This window comes from Amblyomma americanum, chromosome 1, assembly GCF_052857255.1.
Source record: "Amblyomma americanum isolate KBUSLIRL-KWMA chromosome 1, ASM5285725v1, whole genome shotgun sequence".
Classification (NCBI taxonomy): domain Eukaryota; kingdom Metazoa; phylum Arthropoda; class Arachnida; order Ixodida; family Ixodidae; genus Amblyomma; species Amblyomma americanum.
In genome coordinates this window covers 514,331,631-514,358,470 of record NC_135497.1, presented here as the reverse complement: position 1 = coordinate 514,358,470, position 26,840 = coordinate 514,331,631, and the positions used below count along the sequence as shown (strand labels likewise).

Genomic DNA, 26,840 nt, shown 5'->3' with positions numbered 1-26,840 from the left:
CAGACTTGTGCCGCACTCCCTCACACAGGACCAGAAGGACACGCGGGCATCAGTGAGCGCTGATTTGCTCTCCGAGGCAGAGAGGGATGCTGCATTCGTCGACAGGATCGTTGCTGAAGACGAAACATGGAGTTTTCAATACGATCCTCAAACAAAGACGATGCTGATAGTTTTTTTTCGATGCTAGAGGTGGCGTACACCACGAGTTCATCCCAAAAGGGCAAACGGTGAACCAGGAGTTTTATATCTGCGTGCTCCAACACATGCGTGATGCACTGCGACTCTGTCGCCCTGACTTATGGGCATCTGGACAATGGAGCCTTAACCACGATAGTGCAAGGCCGCACACTACTCTCAGCGTGACAGAATTTCTCGCCAAGCAGAGCATTACTGCATCTCCCCATCCGCCGTACTCGCCTGACCTCTCCCCATGCGATTTTTTCCTGTTTCCTCGTGTGAAAAGAGCCCTAAAAGGTCGCTGGATGGGGTGCGTGGAGGTCATTCAAGACGCCACGACGCAGGAGCTCACAGCCCTGCCAAAAGAGGCGTTTTTTAACTGTTTCCAAAACCTCAAGAAGCGTTGGAAGCTGTGTGTAGAGTGCAAGGGGGACTATTTCGAAGGGGTGATGCACAAATGATTTCAATGTTAAACGCATTTGTTTTAATGGACTCAATCTATGAACTTTACGGACAAAGGTTGTACGTCTACATATATTCTATTTCTGTTTCTAGGCCAAGCTCGCTGCAGTGGCCAGGGCATCTGCACAGCCTCCTGGTAACGGGAGGGAGCACGGCCGAGGGTTCTCGACAGACGGCAAAGCTGGGGCAGTAGTGGGCACCTGTGCTGCTTGTGGCAGTTCCATTACTTCTCCTGTGGCTGGAGTCAGCACACAGACAGAAGCAAAGCATGAAGGTAAGCATGGCGAATCTCGGCTCTGGAAATGATGCCCAAAACTAATTCATTGTCATGTTCATGCAGAAACGCAGACACGAGCACTTGTGCGTGCCAGGGGGGCTCAGACAAAAGTATGTAGCTGATGTCAGCTGGCAACATCACGGGCACCATTAAAGGTACTAACAAGGCACTTGCATTACACAACAGCTCAGTGTCGAAATGTTCGACTTTTGGCTGATGTCACATCTGTGGTCGTGTCCTGCTGCTGTTGATTGTATCAAGGTGCAGTTTGTGGGTGTTCACGCTTCTGCTCGAGTCCTGGAAATGTGGTGCAATCCTTCCAGCACTGGATTTCAAAAGGTACCCTCATTTTGGGCATTCGGCCCTGAAACAAGTGTTTCCATTCTTATTTTATCTGTGCCTGTGCTCTTTTGCCACTATAAAAATGTTTACATCCATGGAGTTTGCACCTGCTTTGGTTAATTTTACTGGATTGGTTTGGTTTGACCTGGGCTGAGTTTGGGCCTGAAAATGTTTTCTGAAAAGGGCTTCTGAGTGCTAAGGACGTAGCTGTACGAAGGGAACAGTGAGGCATGACAAGGCTGGAGCGTTACTGATTTTGGCCTTGGCTAGATGTGCTGTGGCACAGTGGTCTATCAGATGCATGCTGCTAGTAGCTCCACAGCTACAACAAAGAACTGAGTATACCCCTTCTGACAGAAGAACACAATTGTGAGCTGGAAGACATGGGCCTGCAGTGCGCCGGGAGAGAGTAGGGATTAGAAGACGTCATTTATTGCAGTTCGGCTGGAAGCCTTACAGAGAACAGGTATGAGTTTTGATACATGATTGTATCCCTGTATTTCTTGTAGGATTTAACTTTTTTTCACGAAAAGTAAGAGAGCCGCCACTGTGGCTCAGCAGTCGTGGTGCTCGGCTGCTGACTCGAAAGACACGGGTTTAGTCCCGGCCTCGGTGGTCGCGTTTCGATGGAGGCGAAATGTTAGAGGCCCATGTACTGTGCGATGGCAGTGCACGTTAAAAAACCCCAAGTGGTCAAAATTTCTGAAGCCCTTCACTAAGGCGTCCCCATAGCCTGAGTCGCTTTGGGATGTTAAACCACAGTAACCAAACTAAAGGTAAGAAAAAACACTATGAACAAATAAACGAGCATAAAATCCCAAGATGTGTTCTAGCCTTGAAAGTTAGCTTGACTTTGTTTTTGAAAAAGCTGGAAAGGTAATACGATTATCATACATTTGCTAATACATGGCTGTATTTCTAGAAGAATGTATGTAAAGTCCAAATTAGGGCCACATGTGATGCTCGCTATACTGGCTAAAGCTGTTGTCCTGAAGATAGGTAGCGCCTGCGATACTTTTGCACTGGTCAACGATTATTTGTGTGTTGGATGGTAGTGCACTAATCTTGCACCTCTTAATGTCAAATGGGTGAAGCTGTTGTAGAACAATCCTTGAAGTGTATTTGTCTAGAAGCCATGACTCTCTAGAGGAATACTACTCATGAAACAAGACTCAGTTTTGTCACAGGTAGCTATTACTGAAGCTGTTGGTGTTTACACCTTTGAGCACTCTGTCAGATGTCAGCAGCCTTTGACTGACCTGAACTATACTTCGTTTCATACATCAGGTGCAACGCTGTGAAAGGTACGGTAGTAGTCTGGACGGGAAAACAAAGGAAGGCGTGTTACTCTGCGCTTGTTCCGTGGCCCAGTGGTCTAAGCCACGAGAAAGGTACAGCGTCACGTCAGCACTATGAGTCCATTTGATCAAGTTCGTGACAAATGTGTCATGTGGTAAGCCTGCAGGCAAAGGATTCATTATGTTTCGCTCACCACAAGGAATGCACTGGTTTTTGGTCGCAAATGCAGGCGGCGCAAACAAGTGCGCTAGCTTTGACAGCTTTGCACCTGATGTATGAAACGGAGTATAAGTGAGCCTCATGACCACCTGTTCCTGTCAATGTGTGATGAGCGTATAAAGATTGTTTAACGGCTAGGTTGAGTTCTTGTTTTAAGGGATTGACAGCAATGGGAAACAGTGACTTCACCTCTGCAAGGCTATTTTTGGACTTGCTGCAAGATTTCTGTATGGCTTTCTTTTGTTTGCACACTGGAAGTTCACTTACCCACAGTATTTACAATGGGTGCTCATAAGTTCTGCCTTATTGGCTCTCATATTTATGTAATTCGTGGAATTGAAAGATGCCCGCTTAAAATAATGTTTGGAACCTCTGGGCTCTTATTATAATTGAGGTTGGTTTTTCCTGTTTAAACAAATAAGGGTGAATAACGGTGAGCTGAATTCATTTCTTGAAATTTGCTTTTCACCGAAAAAAAGGATATTATCCGTGACATGCCAGCTGTAGCTAGCTGGCTATACGGAGTATGTGTAAGAAGAGAAAACTACTCTGTAAGAGGGGAAAACTAATGAATTGTGGAAGCTATATGCAAGGCATTGATTGTGCATTTTAAGGCACTGCTCTGCGATCTCAAACCCGCATTGATTAAGGGCAGAGGCGGCTTTGAAATTGTTGTATTGGCTTGTATGCCTCGTTTCATTCCTGAAATTGACCTGAAACTACTCCCGAAAAATTTCATGTACCATGGTGGCTCCGTTTTTTGGCAAAACACTTGAACAATCAATGTTTTTCTTTATTACTGTTTCTGCAGAGATGTTCACCTTGCAAAGCAATTCCTAACGACTATTATGACCCCTTTTGTTTTGTTGTACTCTTAGACCATACTGCAGGTCAGAATTTTTTGTTTTTCAAATTTGAGTTTCATGTCTGAAATTTTCTAGTGACTCTAGACGTCAGCGGGCACTGCGTTGCGAAAATTCCAAACTAAAATTTGTTTCGCGAAATAAATTCTGCAAATGTCTAGGTCTGTAGCACATTGGTAGGAACATATTGAATGTTGAACCAGCTTTCTGCCATATTTTCTTGACTCGGCAGTCTTTTCTCACAAGATTCAGAGGAATAATATATATATTAGAAAACAATTTTCTGGAGTTATAACAGTGAAATTTTGTTAGAGTAGTTGTGAAACTGTTTTTGAATGTGCTAGAAAAATTTCATGTATATATATCAGGAAAACACTTAAGTGTTCCTCGGTGAATCTTTTGAATGCATTAGCAGCCAAATGTTCGTTATATCCGAGGTTGACATACTCAAGTTCCAAGGTGGTCAGCTTATGTCTGTCAGATCTCAAGTCCAGACACGAAAGTTCATTATATTTGAGGTGGCACACTTAGGTTCGTTATATCAGAAGTAACACACGAAAGTTCATTGTATCCAAGGTAACACATGAAAATTAATTGCTTCCGAGGTTAACACGCGAAAATTCGTCTTATCTGGGCTTAAAATTAAAGTTCGTTATATCCAAGATGGTGAACTAAAGAGTGTTATATTCAAGGCTAATACGCAAAGTGTTGTTATATCTGAGATGGCATACTAAGGTTCATTATATCCAAGGTAGTATACTAAGTCCGTATAGAGCAGACAAGGGAAGGGAAAAGAGAGGCTCTCTGTGACATACACAACGGAAGGCAACAGTCACTGAAACCAAGGAGTGGAGGGAATGTTTTTATTTTTAATTTGTTGTGTTCATCAGCGGGAGCTTAATAGGGTAATTATTTAAAATCTAGTTGATTAGAAAACAGACGCATGCCACCGTTGGGATCTCCACCCACGACCGAATCAGAATTTAGTGTCCAGTGCTCTACCAACTTAGCTACCGCAATGGCTGTCCAATCTTCTGCTTAGCGGAAGAAAAAAACCACATGCAGCCGTTGGGATCAAAAATAATTAGCTTCGAATTTAGCATCTGGTGCTCTACCATCTGAGCTACGTTGTTGGCTGTCCAATCTTCTGCTTTGTAGAAAAAAACACCACATGCCGCTGTTGAGATCTGAACTCATGACGTTTGAATTTAGCATCAAGTGCTGTGCCAACTGAGCTACACTGACAGTTGTCCAATCACCGGACACTGTGTGTTCAGATCTAATCAGTTATCTTTAAAATAATTACCCCATTATGCTCCTATTGATGGGTACCCGGCGAAGCCAACTGCCGCACCTTAGCACTAAAGTCTTCATTTTTTCTGGATGCAATAGCACCATGGAATGGCCTACCAAATTTCATCGCATCATGCAGTAACCGAAAATATTCCGGGAATATCTAAACGACAATTTTTCATGAGGGCAAAAAGTTTCTGCCATATTCACCTCGGCACTTTGAACGGCTGTTTATTATTACTTTTCTTTTTTGTGTGTCATTCTTTTTGCACTGTATTTTTCTCATGTATTGATTGAGGGCTACATAGATAAATTTTTTCCTGTTTCGATCCCGTGCATTTCACTTTGCATTGTATATCCGTAACAAGATCATTTAACTGTTACATACTGTTTTTTTATTATTGTTCTCTTTTATCAATTTATTCTTTCTCTGTTTTGATCTTGATTTTGCTCCCCCCTTATGTAATGCATTCAGGTGTAATCAAATGAACACCACAGATTAAAAAAAAACATCCCCTATGCTTTTTGGTTTCGATGACTGTTGGCTTCCGTCATGTAAGTTTGTATAGGCAATATACTCAGTTTTCTTGCAGCACATTGGGCAGGTCTTCCATTGTGACAGGTGCTCCATAAAATAATATTCTCTTAAAAAACAAAAATTTTATTGTGAAATAAATTGTAAAAAGTCAGCTGAAAATTGAAGGCAGAAGTGCAACCTCTGTTTTTAATGAATAGAATTGAAGGGTGTTAGCTTGAAATGAAAGTTCAGAAGTTCTTCAGACAATGTTTTCATGTGGCACCTGTGGCATAAGGTTAAGCTGCATGCCATCATTCAAGTTAATAATCGTGGAGAGTGTTCCACTTATTAATACCTGCTGTTGAATGGATGCCATATATGAGGGAAGCCTGCCTTGGTATTGAGTGCATTGAAGGTGTCTGTGCAGGCTGTAGCACTAACTTGTAACCACATTCAGTCTGAGAGATGAACACCTTGTCTCTGCATCCTTTCCAGAGCTGCTGGCACCTGTTCGGGAATTTACTAATGGGTGGCCATTGCAATAAGCAGGGGGTTATAGAATACTCTGATGTGTTGCTTGGCAGAGTTAATCACATCAGTAGTTATGAACTTCAGTTTGAGAAAACATGTTCCAGGTGGGTCCCTTTGTCAGGTGACAAACAATCTGAATCAAGCCGAACTGTGCGTGTAATTTGGCTCATTACTGAGCAGATGGAGTCATCTTGAAACATAGTATCCACCAGAGATAATTCACCAGCTCATCACTGCGATCAAGCAATTTTAGAATGTTCCATTGAATACAGGCTTAGTAGCTCTTCTTGTCCAGAAGGTTGGGTTCATGCTGTAGCCATCAGCCAGCAACGTGATGGTCACCAACTTTTTGAGACTCTATTGATGTCGCATGTCTCTCTTTTGGTAGCATGCAACAACTCTCAGCTTAACATAAATTTGCAGAGAGGGGTTTTGAACTTGTGCTTACATCAGTGTAGAGTTTGCTGAAATAAAGATACGGCCAATCATGACCACACTCGTCCTTACACTAGTTGTGGGACCAATACGATGCTGCATCGAGTAGCCGCAGCTCCAAGTCATCTTCCGTGCTGTTTCCCTGAGATGAAAACAGCATAAACTTTACATTAAAGAGAATAATCTTTATATTAATAATGTTTACTCTTTCTCACTCTCCCCAAAATGAAAAATACTATGCACGGCACGGCACGCGCCTGAGGGACAGCATGGCTGAAAAGCTTCTGCTCGTTTTGCAGGCCCTGTCGTGGTTTTCGGATACAGCGATCACCTGGGATGGATTGCCATCCTGCCTGCCATGTCATCTCGACAACGACATGCTATCGGATGCGACAACATGCAAGCCGCGTGGCCCGTCATTCCTACTTGGCCGCATGGGGGACATGACGGATTTCCGATTCGCCGACAAGCTTCCTTCGAGAATTACGTCATCGGCGGAACTTCTACAAAGGCAGCACCTCGACACCCACGGCCTCAGAGGGCACGGCACGCGCCTGAGGGACAGCATGGCTGAAAAGCTTCTGCTCGTTTTGCAGGCCCTGTCGTGGTGTTCGGATACAGCGATCACCTGGGATGGATTGCCATCCTGCCTGCCATGTAATCTCGACAACGACATGCTATCGGATGCGACAACATGCAAGCCGCGTGGCCCGTCATTCCTACTTGGCCGCATGGGGGACATGACGGATTTCCGATTCGCCGACAAGCTTCCTTCGAGAATTACGTCATCGGCGGAACTTCTACAAAGGCAGCACCTCGACGCCCACGGCCTCAGAGGGCACGGCACGCGCCTGAGGGACAGCATGGCTGAAAAGCTTCTGCTCGTTTTGCAGGTTGGTTCGTGGCCTAATTCTATTTCCTATCGCAGTGACGATAGATTTCTCATAGTTCTGCCGTGCCCTCGCAGATGTCGCGCCATTTTGGTTGACTGCTGGTCAGTGATGCGGTTGTTGTTGTTGTCTTCGGGAGATATTGAGGAGAATCCAGGGCCCCCGACGGAAGAGTATTTGAAGGCCATTCTAGACAACCAGGTAGAAACCGACCGGAAACTTAATTCAATTCAAGAACAAATTGGTGTTCTCTCAGCAAGGACAGAAAAGCTGTCAGATTACCTAGTGGTAATCCAGGAAATGACCACAAAAATAGATAAGCTCGAGGATACTGTCAGGCAACAGGCCAAAAAATTAGTTGAGTTTGAAAACCGTGGGCGGCGTAACAACCTTTTAGTGTTTGGTGTCCCGGAAGAGGCGAGCGAAACAGAGTCAGATCTGAGGGCAGCTGTTGCGGACAACATTTTTAAAAAAGAACTAGGTGTCCAAGTCACCACAATAGAAAGAATTCACCGTATTGGAAGGAAGAAGCCAGGAAAACATAGACCTATCATAATGAAATTCTATGACAGCAGGGAAAAGGACAGCATTCTAAAAAATTGCAAGAAACTTAAGGGAAAATCTGTTCATGTCAGCAATGATTATGCAAAAGAAACTGCAGACGTTAGAAAGAAATTATGGGAATCTGCCATTATAGAAAGGGACAACAAGCAAAAGGTGTCTCTGGTTCATGATAGGCTTAAGATTGATGACCGTCTATATGCCTGGGATCACAGTCGCAACGAGCGTATTCTTTGCCAAGAACGCCGTGATAAGGGCCGCCATAGCAATCGCAAAGTGTCAGAGGAAGCTTGCAATGACAAGGAGGGCATGCCTTCCTGCAGCTCAAATACAGCATAGCTCAGAATCGTTTCACTCAATGCCCGCAGTATTCTTAACAAGGTTACTGAATTAGAATGTCTGTTGCTATCTGAGCGACCGCACGTCGTTTGCATTACAGAAACATGGCTCAACAGTGCTATTTCTTGCGACTGCATTATCCCTCCTGGCTACACAATGTTTAGGTGGGATCGGGACTCTCGTGGTGGTGGTGGTGTGGCCATTATTGTTAAATCATCGCTGACAGCCTGTACGGTTATGTGTGACATGTCGGAATCGGTGTGGTGTAAAATCATGTTTTCTGGCATGTCGTACCTCATAGGAGTCGTTTATAGGCCGCCAACTACTTCACCTGATTTTCTAGATATGTTAAATACATTTCTTTGCTCACATGTAAACAGGAACACCAGGCTAATAATGACTGGTGATTTTAACTTGCCACATATCGATTGGGAACTTATTTCGCCTGGAAATACAGAAATTTCTAGTGCCGAAAAATTATTGGATATCACATTTCTTCATAATTTAAGACAAATAGTGAAGGAAAACACACGCATAACGTCTCAATCGCAATCATTGCTTGACTTGGTGTTCCTTTCCCATAAAGTAGGCGATTATGAAATGGCAGTCACGGATGGTATATCCGATCACAAAATCATTTTGCTGAATGTGCTTACTTGTAAACCACCACCTACAAAACCTACTGTACGTGTCGAAATCAAAAACTATGCTAAGGCCGATGATACATCTATTCTAGATTATTTAGAAAAGTGTTTCAACGAATTTGAAAATGTCTCCGAGGTCGAAACAGTTGAAGAGTTGTGGCAGCGCTTTAAAACTATTATTCAAGTCAGCATAGATCAGTTCGTTCCGACCCGACTCAAGAAAACGAAGCGGAGTAACCCATAGATAACGAGGGATATTGTTCACGCGAAACGGAAATTAAAAAGGCTGCGCAGAGGAAAAGCAGATCCTAGGGAAATACACGCAGTACGTCAGGGAATAAAGGCTTTGTTACTCAGCTCGAAGCAAACATTTTTTAATCGCACTTTAAGTGATTTTCTTAAGACTTCCCCAGAAAAATTTTGGCGTTATTTAGACCGCAGAAAGGAAAAAATAAAGCAAATGACGTTAGGAAATGTTCTAGTAGAAGAAAAATGTGTTATCGCTGATGGATTAAACAAATATTTTCAATCAGTATTCACGCGCAGTGATCGACCATTTCCGGTAGATGATGGGGCATCTTTCAGCGAAAGTTCCATGGACGCTATCAACTTTACTCAGAGGGGCGTATTCCAGCAGTTGCTACAGTTAGATGACAAGAAGGCTTCTGGGCCAGACGGAATACCTACTGGCTTTTTGAAAAGGTATGCTGAGTGGATATCATTTTATTTGGTAATTATTTTTCAGAAATCACTAAGCACCCATTCCGTGCCCCAGGACTGGCGTTGTGCTATAGTTATCCCCGTATTTAAAAGTGGCAATCGTACTCTAATGAATAACTACCGTCCTGTATCCCTTACGTCAGTTTGCTGCAAGGTTATGGAACACGTCATAACTAAACATATAATTATCTTCCTGGAATCAAATGGCCTCCTTTGCGCATGCCAGCATGGGTTCCGACGGGGTCTTTCCACAGTGACGCAGCTCATTGAGACATTGCACGATTTTTTCGAAGTTATGGACAACCGTGAACAAACAGATGTTATATGCGTTGATTTTGCCAAAGCCTTTGATAAGGTTCCTCATCGTAAATTACTTTTTAAACTATACAAAGCTGGTATAAATGGCGACGTTCTAAAATGGATTGAAGATTATTTAACTAACCGCAAGCAGGCTGTTCGCGTTGATGGTTCCGAGTCTGGTTTTCTAGATGTATACTCAGGAGTGCCACAGGGGTCCGTGTTAGGGCCAGCACTTTTTCTGCTTTACATCAATGATGTAGCAACCGCTTTAGATAGTTCTGCTAAGATAAAACTCTTTGCAGATGACTGCTTGATTTTTGCGCCGATATCTTGTTTAGAGGATCAGATTAAGCTCAACCGAAACCTTCAGGCGTTTGGGAGTTGGTGTGATAAGTGGGAAATGCAAATTAATTTTGATAAGACCACATACACGCATATCACTGCAAAAAAGAATATCTTTACTTTTCAGTATGATATTCAAGGCTACAATCTAGTTAATGTTTCTTGTTTCAAATATCTTGGTGTTTCTATTTCGCATGATTTAAAATGGCACAATCAAGTAGAAAGAGTGGGCTCAGCGGCACAGAAGAAATTGGGTTTTTTAAGAGCAAAACTGGGGAGGGCAACAAAAGATGTTAAACTGCTGGCTTACAGATCTCTTATTCGACCATCCCTAGAATATGCATTAGTAGCATGGAAGCCCCATCAAAAGGTAATGTGGGCCAAAATAGAGAAGGTGCAGCGCCGGGCGGCGCGCTTTATTTGCTCGAAATATAGAAGGACAGACTCAGTTTCTGCGATGTTAAAGTCTTGCGGTCTTGAATTATTGGAAGATCGGTGCAAGAGACAGAGTAAAAACGTTATTTCAAATAATTAACGGCGAACTAAAAATTAATAAAGACTTGTATTTAAAACATCCAGGCAGACTGAGCACCCGCTTAAATCATAGTGAAGCTATTCGACCATACTTGTCCCGAACCAATGCCTTTCGTTGTTCGTTCTTTCCAGAGTCAATAGAGCTGTGGAACAAGCTGCCTACAGAAATTGTTCGCAGTTCTGATCAATCAACGTTCTTCACTAAAACTGTACCGTGTGGATATTGTAAAGTGCTTTTTCTTTTCTCTTTTCTCTATTTTTTCTTTTTTTCTGTTTGTGCGCGTGCGGCAGCTGGGTGAACATTTGAATACATAGTCTGTATATCGTATCTTGTGTTATATCCTTAGGGCGCTGTAGTGCATGTGCATATTTCTTTTTGTATCTGGCAGTTTTTTTTTGCATGAACGTATATGTAACATCCCTCCCTGTAATGACCCTCAACTGAGGGTTGACAGTATTTCTAAATAAATAAATAAATAAACGCTTTTCGCCGATGAGGGCGCTAAAAGCTTCTTGCAAAGGTCATTCTGCGACCGTGTAGCGCGGACGAACTCCCTTGAAGTAGTGCTCCTTTGGGAGCGTAAAGGAGCATTAGTTCAAAGTGCCTTTAGAGTGCCCGTGTGACAGGGGTATAAGTTTTTCAGTTTTTCCTGGCGGCAAGGGTTAACCTTGTGTGGCCAACCACCTTAGGTTGCATCATGTTTGGTTATAGTTAGGGTGTACATCTGGCGTGGGCAGGACTTGCTTGCAAGTTCCTGCCCTGTCCCCTAGTTGGGCTCCGTGGTGGGTGGCTGGCACCATGGCTGAAAAACTTCATTTTTTATGGCACCCCTCCTTTCCAAACCTGATCGCTGTCTCAAAAGAGGGTGGAACGATGAAGAGTTTTTCCAGAAAAGAAAGGCATCATTCCCAAAGTTCTACGTTGTCCATCGCGAAACAAAAGAAAAACCAGCAAGGCTTATACCCTCGTTTTCGGCAGCAAAGTTCCTGACAGATACCTTGGGCCTTAGGTACAAGGTCTCAAAATTGGCCAGCAGCGACTTAAAGCATGAATTAGGTGACACCGTTCAGCACTCAAAACTTGCAAGCATTGTATCAATAGGGGAGATTCCTGTCTCCATCACGTCACACCTATCTCTAAACACAGTCCGAGGCGTCATATCTGAAACCGATTGTGTCCACCTCTCTGAAAAAGAAATGCTTGAAGGCCTTACCAACCAAGATGTCATAAACGTTCAGCGGATAAAGATCCGGAAGGATAACAAAGAAATACACACAAAACACCTGATCCTCAACTTCAACACCTGCACACTGCCTGAAAGCATTGAGGTCGGCTGCCTGAAAATAAATGTAAGGCCATATATACCCAACCCACACAAATGTTTCAATTGCCAGAGGTTCGGCCACGGCTCACAGAGTTGTTGCGGCTGCAAAACTTGTGCGAAATGCTCTTTGAAAGACCACCAATTCGATGAATGTGTTCCTGCCCAACGCTGCGCTAACTGTGAAGGAGACCATGCTGCATACTCCAGGGCTTGTCCGTCATGGAAGTAGCTAACACTACTCCGTCAACCCCAAAGCAGGCTGCGCAGATCCCCCGGTTCAGCGGGCCTCAAGACCTCTTCCCACAGGTCGAGGTCTAACTTAAAAGTCAGCGTGTGTTCTGCACGGTCGTCCAGTGCCTCTGCAGAGGCGATGGACACAACCCTGGGCAGCCCCGTGGCATCCACGTCAGACAGACGGCTGAGCTCCTTGGATCGATCCAAAAATTTCAGGCTCCGAGTCACGGGGCCAGATCAAATTTAATCTAGTTTTATCTGCACACACGCACACAACATTAAGATGGCTTTCATAATACACTGGAACTGCAGGTCTCGTAGATAACTATAACGACCTAAAATACATTTTAAACACATTTTCTCCTATTGCTTTATGTGTGCAGGAAACCATCTTAGGCCCTCAGCACATAAAGGTGCTAAAGAAATATACGGTCTTCCGCCGTGACCCAGAAGGGCTGAGCAGACTCTCGGGAGGCATAGGCATCATTGTGCAACCTGGAGTAGCAGCTCGCGCGATCAAACAGAAAACTAGATTCGAAGCCATAGCAGCCACTGTGATTGCTTACAAAACCATTACACTTTGTTGTATATATCTTCAACCCCACCTCGAAGTAAGACAACATGAATTAGTGAACCTTTTAGAACAGTTACCGGAGCAATACTTGGTAGTTGAAGATTTTAATGCACTGTCTTGTTTCTGGGGCAGTGAGGAAACCGATAGCAGTGGTCAGGTCATTGAGGATTTTATACTATCTAACAATATTTGTTTACTGAGCACCGGTAAACCTACTTACTGCTCTCCTAGTTCAGGAAAAAAGAGCGTTATAGATTTGTCTTTTAGTTCTCCGTCAGTTTTTAGCGATTTTAAATGGTATGTTTTAGACAATCCCTATGGAAGCCATCATCTCTCTTTTGAAATCTGCCTGTCATCCCCACCATCTGTCACCCTGACAAAGCCACGGTGTTGGAAGCTCAATTTTGCAGACTGACAACTTTTTAGAATTGAAGCCACATTAGAAAATATTGCATCAGAAAATCTTAAAGGGGCTATGCAATGAATTAAAAGTCACTTGTAAATGTTCTCAATGCTTAGAAATGATGCTAAGGAGCATTTTCACTAAGTGTGAGTCTTCGGAACTGAGGTGGCAATTTATTATGAATTTTTAGAAACCGTGTTTTTCAAAATTCGCGGGCTGATTGGTGTTCTCACAGTGACGCATTTTGCAACTAAAATCGTGAAAATATGCGTCATTAGTTCCGTGACATCGGCAGGCCACCACGCGCTGTCATTCGCTGGAGCCACGACAGGCACAACGTCACGGGCACATTTCCGGTAGCCGTGAAAGTCGTCTGCTAGTGCCGCCGCGCGAGCCCCTCGGGCAAGCGCTAGCCAGGTCACTGCTTTCGCGCATAATATTACGAGGTTAGTTCAGCAGCAGGAACAGTACGCGGTACACAGAAGACACACCACGAAACGGGTCACACAAGCACTAGCGGCAGCGTCTTCGTCGACCACCTGCAGCGACACAACGTCGTCTTCGCTTGGCGTCTACGTACCGTAACACTACGCCCTCCCCCTCCGCCCCAAGGGAGAAGACACAGACCCGGGGAGGCCTAGGGGTGTGGGTGAGTGTGATAGGGTTTAAGACGGGCGACGTGCACAAGCTGTGTGGAGGGGGCCACGGAAGGAGAGGGGGGTGCAGCGGCGGGAGTTCATAGGTCACATCGCTCAGTTGCCTCAAGACGTGGTAAGGACCAACGTAACGAGGCAGGAGCTTCTCACACAGTCCCACACGGCGTGTGCAGGGAGCCAGAGGAGCACCAGGGAGCCGGGAGGGTAATGTACGTCACGATGATGAAGGTTGTAACGACGTTTTTGAGCGGTCTGAGAAGCGTGGAGACGATCCCTAGCGATTTGGCGGGCGGCGTCAGCACGGGCAATGGCGTCACAAGCATCACTGCTAGTAGAAGGGTCAGAAGGCAGTAAGCTCTCAAAGGGTAGCAACGGGTCGCGGCCAAATAGCAGCTAGAAGGCGGAGTATCCGGTGGTGTCATGGAGTGAGTAATTGTAGGCGAACGTCACGAAGGGCAAACTGATGTCCCAGTCACGATGGTGGTCTGAGACATACATGTACAGCATGTCTGTCAGGGTGCGGTTAAGTCGCTCAGTAAGGCCGTTATTTTGGGGATGGTAGGCCGTGGTGAACTTGTTACGGGTGGAGCAGGAGCGGAGAAGGTCGTGGACCACTTTAGAAACGAAGCAGGGGCCTCAGTGAGGAGTGCCATGAAGCAAGACGACGTCATGGAGGAGAAAGTCGGCGACATCGGAGGCACAGCTGGTCGGGATAGTGCACGTGATAGCGTACCGGGTAGTGTAATCGGTCGCAACGGCAATCCACTTGTTCCCGGAAGTTGATGTGGGAAAAGGCCCGAGCAGATCGAGACCAACACGGAAAAAGGGCTCAGTCGGAATGTCGATGGGCTGAAGCGGGCGACTAGGCAAGAGCAGGGGCGTTTTCCGGCGCTGACATTGATCGCAGGCAGCAATGTAACCGCGGACAGAGCGGTAAAGGCCAGGCCAGAAGAACCGCCGGCGCACGCTGTTGTACGTGCGGGACACGCCGAGGTGCCCTGCAGTAGGTGCGTCATGAAGCTGGGCAAGGACCGTGGGGTGGAGATGCGTCGGGACGACGAGCAAGAGGTCGGCGCCATCAGGGTGCATATTGTAACGGTAGAGAATATCGTGATGCAGCACGAACAAGCTCAGGTTAGGATCGGAAGTGCCGCTTCGGAGGCGGTCGATTATAGGGCGCAGAGATGGATCAAGGCGCTGCTCGTCGTCTATGCGGAGAAAGTCTGAGATGGACAAAACACAATCGTCGGTATAATGGTTGTGGGAATCAGGAGGATCAACAGGATGGCGGGACAAGCAGTCAGCGTCTTGTTGCAACTGGCCGGACTTGTAAACAACAGTAAATGTGTATTCCTGCAAGTGCAAGGCCCAGCGACCCAGTCGGCCTGTGGGGTCTTTAAGAGAGGAGAGCCAACACAAGGCATGGTGGTCCGTAATGACAAAGTGCCGCCAAAACAAATAAAGGCGGAATTTTGTTAGAGTTAGAGTGAGGTGGGCGAAACCAACGGCTGCGGCAGTGGCGGAAATGTGGCCGACACGCGAGCAGGTGAAGCAGATAGACCGGTCGTCTCAGGTTCTTCAGTCCGCAGGATTCCGGTAGCGATAACGCGGTGGGATGGCCGGAGTCAATGAAGCAGCGGCAATCAATGGAGTGCTGGTTGGCGTACAGGGCGACGCAGAGGGTAGGCCACAATTGAGACCCACGTTCGCGAACTCCTGGCGAACAACGGCCTCGATCACAGCAATCGTAGCATCAGGCGGTTGAGGGGTGAAGGCGATGGGAGTCATAGCCTCCAGTTCCCTCTGCACAATTCTGGTTAAGTTGGCAGGATGGGATGGCTGTTGCAGTGTTGGCAGGTCTTCGCAGGAGGATGTCGCCGCCGTGTTCGGAAGGCGGTCGAAACGGGGAGCAATGCGGCGGTGTTTGGCTTGCTCAAACTGCCGGCATACCTGAAGGACAGAGTCGACCTTTGCGCAGTCTTTGCAGAGGAGCAAGTTAAAAGCGTCGTCAACGATCCCCTTGAGGATGTGGCCCACCTTGTCGGTCGCAGTCTTTGCAGAGGAGCAAGTTAAAAGCGTCGTCAACGATCCCCTTGAGGATGTGGCCCACCTTGTCGGTCTCTGACATGGCGCTGTCTACCTTACGGCAAAGAGCGAGGACGTCCTGGATGTAAGAGATGTAAGACTCGGTGGATGACTGAGCTCGAGAAGCGAGGTCTTTTTTAGCGGCGAGCTTGCGTCCAATTGGTTTGCCAAATAAGTCGCGGAGCTTCTGTTTACAGGTGTCCCAAGAGGTAAGTTCTTCCTCATGCGTCTCAAACCAGACGCGCGCCGTGCCCGCCAAGTAGAAGATGACGTTAGCAAGCATGAGGGTCGCGTCCCATGCGTTGTGCTTACTCACACGCTCATACATGGCTAGCCAGTCTTCAACATCAACGTCATCGGTGCCACAAAAGGTGCCCGGGTGGCGAGGCTGTGCCATGACAACAGTCGGCGCTGGGGTTAACGCTGTGGCCAGAGGTGCGTTGGACGGCATAGCGATGGATTCAATGTGACGACCGCTGCGGAGGTCCAGGGCGTGTTGTAGTACCCAGCACAACCTCCACCAAATATTACGAGGTTAGTTCCGCAGCAGAAATGGTACGCCGTACACAGAACGGGTCACACAAGCACTACTGGCAGCGTCTTCGTCTTTGTCGACCACCTGCAGCCACACAACAACGTTGTCTTCGCTTGGCGACTGCGTACCGTAACAATATGGTTTCAATTTACCACTGCCGTTTCTTTCTGTCGGGAGTTCCGGAGCCACAACAGGCGACAAGCAACAGAGTCCGAAGCGCGCCACAATCCAGAAAGACGAAGAGAGACCGCGGAGAAGCTGCCGATGCTGCTGCTGGTGCGCTGGGTGCGACAGCCGGAAGTTGCAAACCGAACGTGAGCGGATGACGTGTTCATAGGCGGGGCCTAGAGTCACTAAATAAAGACTTAGAGTACCGTCACTGCAGCACGGCGGTAAGCAGGGGCGGCCATTTTGTTGTTTATCATTGTTGCCAGATTGCCGCTTCGGCGACCTCGCCGCTAACTTTGGCCCGGCCATTTTGTAAACAACGCTGTTAGCCACCCTGCGCTGCGGCGGGGATCGTAGCCGTACGGCATGGAAAGCAGAAAGCGCATAAAGCGTTTTCCATCATTCTGCGAGTTGAAACAGCCAACAACGCAGCAAAACGGCATCCTCGTATGCTCTTGTGCAGCTGAAATGCTGCGAGGCGCGGAATCCCTGGTCACTGAGTCGGTCACCGGCAGCACTCGCAGCGTCGCAGCACTAGGACTACCACAGTTGCCCGACTGAAAACGCATAAGCCACAAAATGGCAGCCTCCATGAACCGTCGCAGTGTAAACAAATATCACGTGATGCAAACTGACCAATGATCGTGGCGGCGGCACAGAACAATAGGAGAAAAGAGTGCCGGTACTCTAAGTCTTTATTTAGTGACTCTAGCGGGGCCCAGTCCCAGACCTGTTTTCTTTATTTCTTTCTCGTGCCCCGTGTGTACGAGTTGATGGGGGAGAGGAGGAGCATAATTTTTAACCGTCTATGTCTTGGTTGTTATTGATGCTAGCTCAAAAGTTTTTGCACTGGGGTGACGAGTGATCGAATGCCAATCTCTGGTCTGCTTTATCTATCCTCAATTAATTTATTGCATAGTCCCTTTAATGTCAATGAAATAAACAAAAAGTTCACAAATTGTATTCTTGCTGATGCACACTTGGCTAACCCTCAATCTTCAGGAATAGTACTACGCAACCATAAAGTGTGGTGGACACCAGATTGCAAAGAAGAGAAGAAACAGCAAAATAAAGCTTGGGGTATATTTCGCAGATACACCCCACGCAGGAGAACCTTATAAACTTTAAAAAAGCAAGAGCTAAAGCTCGGTACATACGTCGCCATGCCGAAAAAGCATCATGGCAAAGCTTTGTTTCCTCGTTAAACAGCCATGTCTCGTCGAAAAAAATGTGGGAGGCAGTACACAAACTGAATGGTCGCTACTCCCCGTGCACTGTCCCTCTTCTGACAGCCCCTGGTGTACAAAAAAATATAAAGGAACAAGCAGATATATTAGGTGAACATTTTGCTACTGTGTCTAGTTCCTCTCATTATACATACTCATTTTTAAAATATAAAAACGCAGCCAAAAAAAAAGACTGTCGACAGCGGGGAGTGCTCACGAACCATATAATGGCCCAATTACACGAGAAGAAATTAACAGCGTACTTTCTTCCGGTAAACGGGCTGCACCAGGACCAGATGAAATTCATTACGAAGTGCTTGCCCATCTGTCTGAACCCGCTGTAGACTCACTTCTGAAATTTTTCAACAAAATATGGGTATCAAAAGAGATACTGGAGGCTTGGAAAAAAGCCATTTTTGTACCATTGTTGAAGCCGGGAAAGGTGCCTACCTCCCCTAGCAATTGCAGGCCTATAGCCCTGACAAGTGTACTTGCCAAATCCTTTGAAAGTGTCCTGAACATTAGGTTAATGTTTCTATTACAATCCCATGATCTTGTTGATATCCATCAGTGTGGGTTTAAAAAGGCATGGTCTACAACCTACCATCTAGTCTGCCTAGAGAACATAGTCCGAGAAGCATTTATACACAGGCAACACTGCCTTGCGGTCTTTTTCTCTGACACCACATGGAGGTTTGGCATACAAGGGGACCTTGGAGACCTTGGCATCCATGGTAGGATGCTAGAATGCTTGAGTGACTTTTTGTCCAACCATTCATTTCAAGTACGCCTGGGTGCCACTTTTTCTAAGAACTGCATTCAAGAGAATGGCGTGCCTCACGGGTGCATTTTAAACGCCACGCTTTTTATAGTAAAAATGAATTCCCTAGCAAAAATAATTCCAAACTCCATCGTGTATTCAGTCTACGTCGACAATCTCTGGATTGCTTGCACATCCTCTAGCGTTACGTCGTGTGAGAGGCAAATACAGCTGACAGTAAATAAACTAACAACATGGGCAGATAAAAATGGTTTCAAGTGTGCTACGTAAAAGTCAGTAGCTGTTCTGTTCTCGCTTAGAAGAGGACTGCACACTGCTCCCTCCCTGTATATAAATGAAGTCACACTACCAGTTAAAGATGAGCACAAAATTCTAGGAATCACTTTTGACAAAAAGCTCACATTCCTATCACACATAAACACCCTCAAAAAGAAAGCTTCTCGATCTCCTAATATACTAAAAGTATTCTCACGAAAAAACTGGGGTTCTGATAGGATTTGTGTTTTATAAATTCATCGCTCTGTAGTACACTCTACATTAGATTATGGATGCATAGTTTACAGATCAGCGAGGCAATTGAACCTTAAACGGCTGGATCCAGTACATAATTTAGGTTTGCGTCTTTCTACCAGTGCATTCAGGACGTCACCCATAAGCAGTCTTTATGCGAAAACCAACGAACTATCACTTACAGACAGAAGAACCATGCTCACATGCTCGTGCATTTTAAAAGTCCGTTCGCTGCCCAAACACCTATGTTACCCCATAGTCACAAAGTGCCCATCTAGAACACTGTTTTAACAACAAACCGCTAGCTATAAGGGCACTCCTCCTGCGTTTTGAAGAGATATGCCAAAACTTCGGAGTACTAGATACATTACCTGGCATTGCTCGAAGACGAGATACACTGCCTCCATGGTACAATTTTCCTGCAATCTGTGATCTCACTCTTACACAGTTCCGCAAAAAACAAACTCCACAACAACATATAATACAAGAATTCCTTGTCCTCGAAGAAAAATACAGTAGTTTTACAGATTTTTACACTGATGGATCAAAAACAGATTGTTACGTAGGAAGCGCAGTGGTGTGAGGGAATTCGGTGGAAATAGTACGACTACCACAGTGTTCATCCATCTTCACTGCGGGATGCTACGCAGTATGTGTGGCCATAAAAAAATACTAAGCGAGAACCTCAAATACGCTATTATTTACACAGACCCCTTAAGTGTACTTACAGCTCTCCATTCTAAAAATGCAAGCAGACCTCTGCTTGGTTACATCATACACAACATAGTAACTGCCACTTCTCAAGGACAAAGTATAAAACTGTGCTGGTTCCGAGTCATGTGGGATTACAAGGCAATGAGAGAGCAGGTTTGTGCACTGCTCAAGATCATGACAAGGAAATAAATCAAAGGAAATATACCCCTTACGGATTTCATAAATGTAGTACAACATAAGGAAAAAATGGCAGACAGCTTGGAACAATGAAGTAAACCATAAACTGCACCTGGCAAAGCCAGTCTTATGTGAATGGAAGTCATGTTTGCACCAGGAGCGTTTCATTGAAGTTATTTTATGCCGTCTCTGTATAGGCCACTCCCACATCACACGCAATTTGCTATTGACAAAATAAAACAAACCGGTTTGTGAAAAGTGTGGAGATGACCTAACAATTAATCACATTTTATGCTCGTGCACAGAACTTTATAAACTTAGGAAAAAATTATTTTACTCGTTATATAATGAACACATCAATTTACACCCAGCATTGCTTTTGAGTGAAGGTGCAATTGTTGACACAACTTGTGTTTTTAGCTTTTTAAGAGAAGCAGGTTTTCTCAGCAAACTCTAAATCTTTACCCACCGATTCACTTCATTTTTGGTACACCTCATCCACCTTCTCATTCTTGAGAGGAAGGCTGGGGTTTTGTTTTACTGGTTGGGAGGCTCATCCTTGCCCAGCCAAGGATCCCTGCCGAGAGTATCCGACCTTCTTTAACGCTCTTGTATTAACCATTCATAAAATTTCTTTCTTCCTTTATCATTAGGTAATGCAGAACAACGTTTTTGACGCCGCCTACACCATCGATAATATTCCTTACCTTGAGTTTGGCGCATGGTGGCCTGAGCTGCCTATGTGCCATAAAACGCAACACAACACGCTCCCAGATGCATTTTTAAAATTTTTTGGCACGGACATGCGCCACCATGCAGTCTCTCTGTTTTTATGGCACAGTTACTAATTTATTTGCAGAGGACAGCTGACACGGGGTGTTGTGCACTCAAGGGGTGCTTCTTGGCATCCCCACTGATGGTCACTGAAGGACAAATCAAAGTGACAACACCGCTTATACAGGAGTCGGGTGCTGTACGTGAGGGAGCAGCGTGGTGTCTGCGTTATCAAGTCCAGTACGCAATCAAATAAGTCCCTTATATCTTGGTTCACTTAATGCCTTTCGTCACTGACGTTTTCATCTTAGCTTGGTGTCCTCATTTGCAAATGTCTCTCCAGTCAAATGCGCATGCATAATGGAGAATTCAGAGAGGGAGTGATGTCACACCTTCCGTATTGAACCCAGTGCAGAATGTTGGCACTGAACTGAATACAGGATTGGTATTAGTTGAGCAGGATCACAAATATATGGTTCCTGTTTTTGCACTACATAGTTTAGACAAGTAATGCTATTTGCTGGCCAATATTAAATTTCAGCTTGTTGGAAGCAACATAACTGAAATGTGTTTTACTGACAGGTGATTTTGTTTTGTATCCTGGCAGGTGCAATGACATGCTTGCACAGCTGTCAGTCTGGAGTTGACATACAACTTTGTGAGTGGAGAAACAGATCAAGTGGCGACCTCCACGCCACAAGTACACGTGTGCTGTCAAGACCACAGCTATGGCTTTTGGCATCTGGATATTACATGTGCCATCTTTTGCAACATTGGCTGGCTCCCTCCCAGCAAGCAAGCGACAACATTGCACTGGCGTCTGCTCAGCATCAAGGGAATTGTGATTAGTGTGTACGTGCCCTGTATATAGTTGTATATAGTGTGCTTGGACATCACATTATAGTAGTAGTGTGATGATGTGGATTGTGCCACTATGGGTTGCGGGTGGACAAAGAAAAGAAGTGTGGTCGCGTGCGGGGCGAGCCGGTGCACGTGCGCAATCGAACATTGGAGCTCGGCTTCGGGGCAGTCGTGGCAGTCGTGGCAGTGGGTGACTGAGTGGCGGGTCATTCTTTGGAGCTCGGTGTTCCCCAGAAACAGCTAGCCTGCACCGGCAGGGCATCGAGGTACGGAGTCTGGCTGCCCGCCCAGCACCACGCTACCCTGCCCGCTGACTCCAGCCTCCCGGTAGCCCGGCGGCCTACTAACGTGATCCTGACTGCTGTTACCGGCCTCCGGGTATCCAGGACGTCACCGCGAACCGGTTGCCTGCTATTTCTTTGGTGACCGGGTTGTACGTCGGCACCGACAAGGACTGTCGCACTGGAACCGATAGTCGGACACTGGTGTTCATCTTGACATGTCTAGGTTGTAAGTGCCTCGTAGTGTATGTGTGTGTGTTAGTGTGTAACGCAGATTATATTGTGTGTGTTAGTATGCAAGTGGGCGATCGAATGTCTTCGTCCTTGTCGCTCAAGAAAACAGCGTCGTGATGCTGGATGCGGCCTGTTTTATTGCCCAGGGCTCCTGAATGGACCTGAACCCAATAATTACATCACAAGTAGTTTTCACATTTGTTCAAACTGATTGGCAGGGTTAATGTGCAGCGCCCTAATACAATTCTGCATTGATGCACTTCTCTGGGCTGCTGCATATATATCATTCTTCATTGACTGCGTGCTGCACCATGCAGATAACCGCTGATCATCACCATTCTACAGTCACTGCATGTCACCTATTTGCACTCCCACCTTTTCTCTTTCATCATGGCACCATTGCCACCAGTTGGGCCAAACCATCATCTGTGCAGAAGGCTTACTGTGGGTCTGCTCCAATGATTAAAGAAAAAAATGTCTCTTACCGTAGCGGTGGCCTAATGGCTTGAGCATCCACCTCGCATGCGGGAGGTGCGGGCTTCGATCCTCATTGCTACCGGGTACCCACCAGTGATACAATGGGTGCAAGCTTTCCCCTGAGTGCTGCTCCGCTTCTTTAGGGTGAAATGCTTGGTAAATGGGTTTTGACCCCACTTGTGCAATGAAAACTACCTTGTGTCATGGCGCTCTTTGGCCAAAGCTGCTCTTGTGCGATAAAAATTAATCATCATCATCAATATAATTGCCTCTTCTTTACTTCTTATAAATCTGTTTTGGGACATGTTTCTTCACAGATTATGCAGTGTACATTGCAGCTTTTGTGCATCCACTTGTGGAATAGGTGCTTAAAATCTTGCCACCTTGATTGCTCACAAGCATCATTGTGGAGCCACCTTCTTTGGAGGATACGGCAGGATCGATGCTTTAAGTGGCAGCTTTGGGATGGAGGTGTCGAGAGATCTGCTGCCAGTTCTATCGTTGGCGTGGGGGGGGGGGGTCTTCTCTGTATTAGAATACCTTGGGTACACGGCAGATGCGAGCATAGCCCAACGTACTGACAAAGCCACCGCCATCAGCAGAAGCCTTGCTGATCGGGGGTGATACAGAGGGGCAGATTGGACAGTTGCCGAGAGAAAGCTCCAAAACATCGCCTAGCGAAAGGCCTTTACCGTCCAGTTACAAATCCTTCGTAGTGCCCCATGCACATAGTTAAATTAAGCGCAGTGTGCCAGATTGTTTAGCGGTCGATGCTTTCCACTTGACTAGAATTTTATCTTTGCCTACATTCCTGACCTACGAAAAGCTAACTGAAGACACTTTGTATTTTCCGTCAACCTTTGCGTAACCCATGCGAATGTGGTCCTTGGGGTTGCGAATCCCTCTCTTGGGATCTGGAGAGTGTTTGTTCTTTTGCTTTCCCGCCCCCTCGTTCCTGTCCCCAGTGCAGGGTAGACAACAGGAACATCCTTCAGGTTAAACTCCCTGCCTTTCCACCACAGCTTTTTCTCTCTCGCTCTTGGCCAGCCCTGCTCGAAAGGAAGATCTTTCCTTATTTGAAAATGATACAATTCCACATTTCTCGCAAGTCTCCTTTCCGTGTAAGGCCAAGTCGATAATAATGCGCTCATAGTGCGCCAGGATGCTAAGCATCCTAGTGTGCTTACGAGGGGAACAAGTTACGCTTCTGCCAAAGTTATTGCTTGAGTAAGCACACTTGAGTAAGCTTGAGTAAGCACTCATCTTGCTCGTCGCTGGTATGAATCCGACGTTGTACTTCTTGCTTTCTGCAACATTTTTAGTTGCTGCACAGACGTCTGTTTACTACTTGTTGTATTTCTCTCCCTTTTCTTTAAGAGCGAAGTTTATTCATGAAAAGGAAACTGGCCTGCATGGGCATGACCGAATGAGCACCGTGCTGGGCCGGTCATTAGAAATTGATGGTGGGCACCAGTCGGGTGCAGAGTCCGGACCGGAGTTTATGTAGCCGCGAATAGGGCCGGTCCCGATACCGGCCCTGGCATACCTCTAGTGCAGAGTATAAAGTTTTGTTTCGTACCTTTCCTTGAATCTGAAGCTGCATTGCGCTTTCAGTGGTTTTGCTATTTCTGCAGCATTTAACCAGCATCGCTTTCTCGCCCTGTAATAACAGCCTCCATGTTTCTTTATTTTTGGCTCATAGGAGGTGTGGGCCCGAGATGGTGGAATGGGCATTCTCAGTTTTCTAATTGGACTTGCAGTAGACAGTGCTTAATGTGTTTTACTAATTCCCTTTTTTATTAAATTAAGATGGCCGGCTGATAAGTAGTTTTATGCATGCTGCCAAGACTAGAGTCTGCAGCTGCAACCTGGCACACCTGTCATTGCCATCTTTGCCCGAGGGAGGATAAACAGACTAAATTTTTCTTGCTCAGTGCCTTTGTTTCTACCAGCTTTGCCCACCCTGCCGGCCTTTTTTGAATACGAGGTTGAATCAAATAAAAACCTGAAATTTTTTGCAGTTGTGTACACACGGCACCATATTGCTTTTCAGTGCATGTAGCCATGCTTAGCTAGCCGCCGCGGTGGCCGAGTGATTATGGCGCTCGGCTGCTGGTCCGAAAGACGCGGGTTCGATCCCGGCCGCGGCGGTCGAATTTCGATGGAGGCGAAATTCTAGAAGCCCGTGTGCTGTGCGATGTCAGTGCATGTTAAAGAACCTCAGGTGGTCGAAATTTCCCGAGCCCTTCACTACGGCATCCCTCATAGCCCGAGTCGCTTTGGGACGTTAAACACCCATAAACCATAAACCGTACCCATGCTTAGCGCAAGTTTGCAAGCGCTTAAAAGTGAAAAAGAAATTCATTTGGGAGTCTGTGCAACCACTTGTGCACCGCATGGCATACCCCTTCATCAGAACAGAGTTTCTTGCCACCCTGTGCTTCTTTGAGTGGTCCAGACATGTTGAAGTTGCTCAGGTCAAGGCCTGCTGGGTATAGGCATCCTGCGCATTTATAACTCCGGGGCGACGTTTGCATCACTCGCGGCTGTACGCGAGTCCCCATCACCAATGCGAGGGCAGTCTAATACCTCCGGCAGCATTGTGCTCGCCATCGTGAAGCTGCTGCACACCTTCTTGAGCACCTATTGCCCACAAAAATAGCTGGACGCATTGCTCTGTAATGGGCTGCAACCATACCTTGCAGAAATTTGCTAGGAAGGAAAATGAGACAGTAGGAGATGACGTGTGAGCTTTGGGTTCTGCTCGTTCGTCGTCAGAGGCAAAGGACATAGCCAGACTTGTAAAATTTGCAGTAAGCTTGCTTCTTGGATAACCTTTTGTGGCACTACAGGGGGATGGGTTCGAGCGTGCATCGTTGGTTTTCTGATTACTCAATCCATGAAACCTTTTTCACAGGAATTACAGAGGGCAGCATCAACCATTTGCTGAATTTCAAATGCCAGCTTCTGTGCATAGCGAGAAAACAGCTTGGCAAAGCTGCCTTTCTACTCCGTGTCTACAATACGTGGCAGGAAAGTGCAGCAAAGACACGAAGCATAATTTAGACTCGGAAAGGCTTCAGCGCTGCAGCAATGTTTTCCACCTGCAAAAAACGGGGGGCTGCCACAGTCAAGGAATTTTTTCTGCACAGGAACCGTGGACAAAACCTGGAAGCGCAGCTTGAGCATGCCTTCATTTTAAGCCCAGAAGCACTACAAACTATGACAATAATGGCGCGACTTGAGAACTGAGCCAAATTTGCCTCTGCATAGGAGAGACTACTAAGGTTTTTCTCATGAGATGGGAGGATTTGTTGTGCAAAATGTCGACTAAACTAGTGTGCACTCCATCGTACAACTTCTTGCAGGGGAGTGAAAGCTATACAAATGCGAGGTGAACGTTAACCAGCTGCACACTTCCCTAAGCCGATGGCTTGTGCCGCCTTGCAGAACTTCCGCCGTATAGCAAGAACTTGCAAGTCGTAGTACACATCTAGGCATTCTGCACGTCTATGGACGGCTGGTTCGGGGAATCATGCCACTGTGGTCGAAGATGGAAAGAGCAGCGACGTTCTGGCACGACACCTGCATTACCGGTGCTGTTCGCACTATTAAAGTGCCTGCGAAAAGATAGCTGTGCAAACAAAATATAAGTTGTGAGTGCCTAAACATAGTCTTGGAGGTATTTTTTTTAATGCCGTCAGATTAGTCTGATGGCTCACTCATGCATGCCAGCGCGACACACCTGCCGGACACATCACTCCCATCTCTTGATCAGGCCTCTTTCATGTCGTGAATATGGCTCTGTAATTCGACATCATTTATGGTTCGACATGAATTACGGGCTAATATCCCACAGCTATGAGCAGCGGAACACCGCTTATTGACTCCTTCCCTAGCGGCTAACATGCAGCAGTGCGGGAGCTTTCCTGACAAGGATGCAGAACTGGCCGCGCAGTGGTCCTGACCACAAGCCAATGATGGAGGTGCCTGGCAAGTGCAGGGTGCTATAATGATGGATGCGGAAGACACTCAAACTTCAGAACACTCATCAGGTCTGGGTGGTATAGGGCCATGAAT

The 26,840-nt window shown here is 46.2% G+C and overlaps 1 protein-coding gene and 1 long non-coding RNA gene across 2 annotated transcripts; one reads left to right on the top strand and one right to left on the bottom strand.

The window, feature by feature from the left end:
* Positions 1-604: 604 nt before the first annotated feature.
* LOC144116198 (uncharacterized) lies at positions 605-21,941 on the top strand. Its single transcript, XR_013311779.1, has 4 exons — positions 605-913; positions 980-1,071; positions 1,178-1,255; positions 21,515-21,941. It is a non-coding gene; the product is annotated as an uncharacterized LOC144116198 (long non-coding RNA).
* On the bottom strand, positions 15,374-16,865 carry LOC144106942 (uncharacterized). Its single transcript, XM_077639903.1, has 2 exons — positions 16,048-16,865; positions 15,374-15,974 (listed from the first exon to the last, which is right to left on the bottom strand). The coding sequence occupies exons 1-2, from the start codon at positions 16,471-16,473 to the stop codon at positions 15,516-15,518; spliced, it is 885 nt and encodes a 294-aa protein (XP_077496029.1). The 5' UTR covers positions 16,474-16,865; the 3' UTR covers positions 15,374-15,515.
* Positions 21,942-26,840: the final 4,899 nt, after the last annotated feature.

Excerpts from the sequence above, each read along its gene's own strand:
- LOC144106942 (XM_077639903.1), bottom strand. The coding sequence starts at position 16,473 with ATGCCGTCCAACGCACCTCTGGCCACAGCGTTAACCCCAGCGCCGACT. Across the intron at positions 15,975-16,047 it reads CCATGTCAGAGACCGACAAG|GTGGGCCACATCCTCAAGGG; the intron begins GTGGGCCACATC and ends GCGACCGACAAG.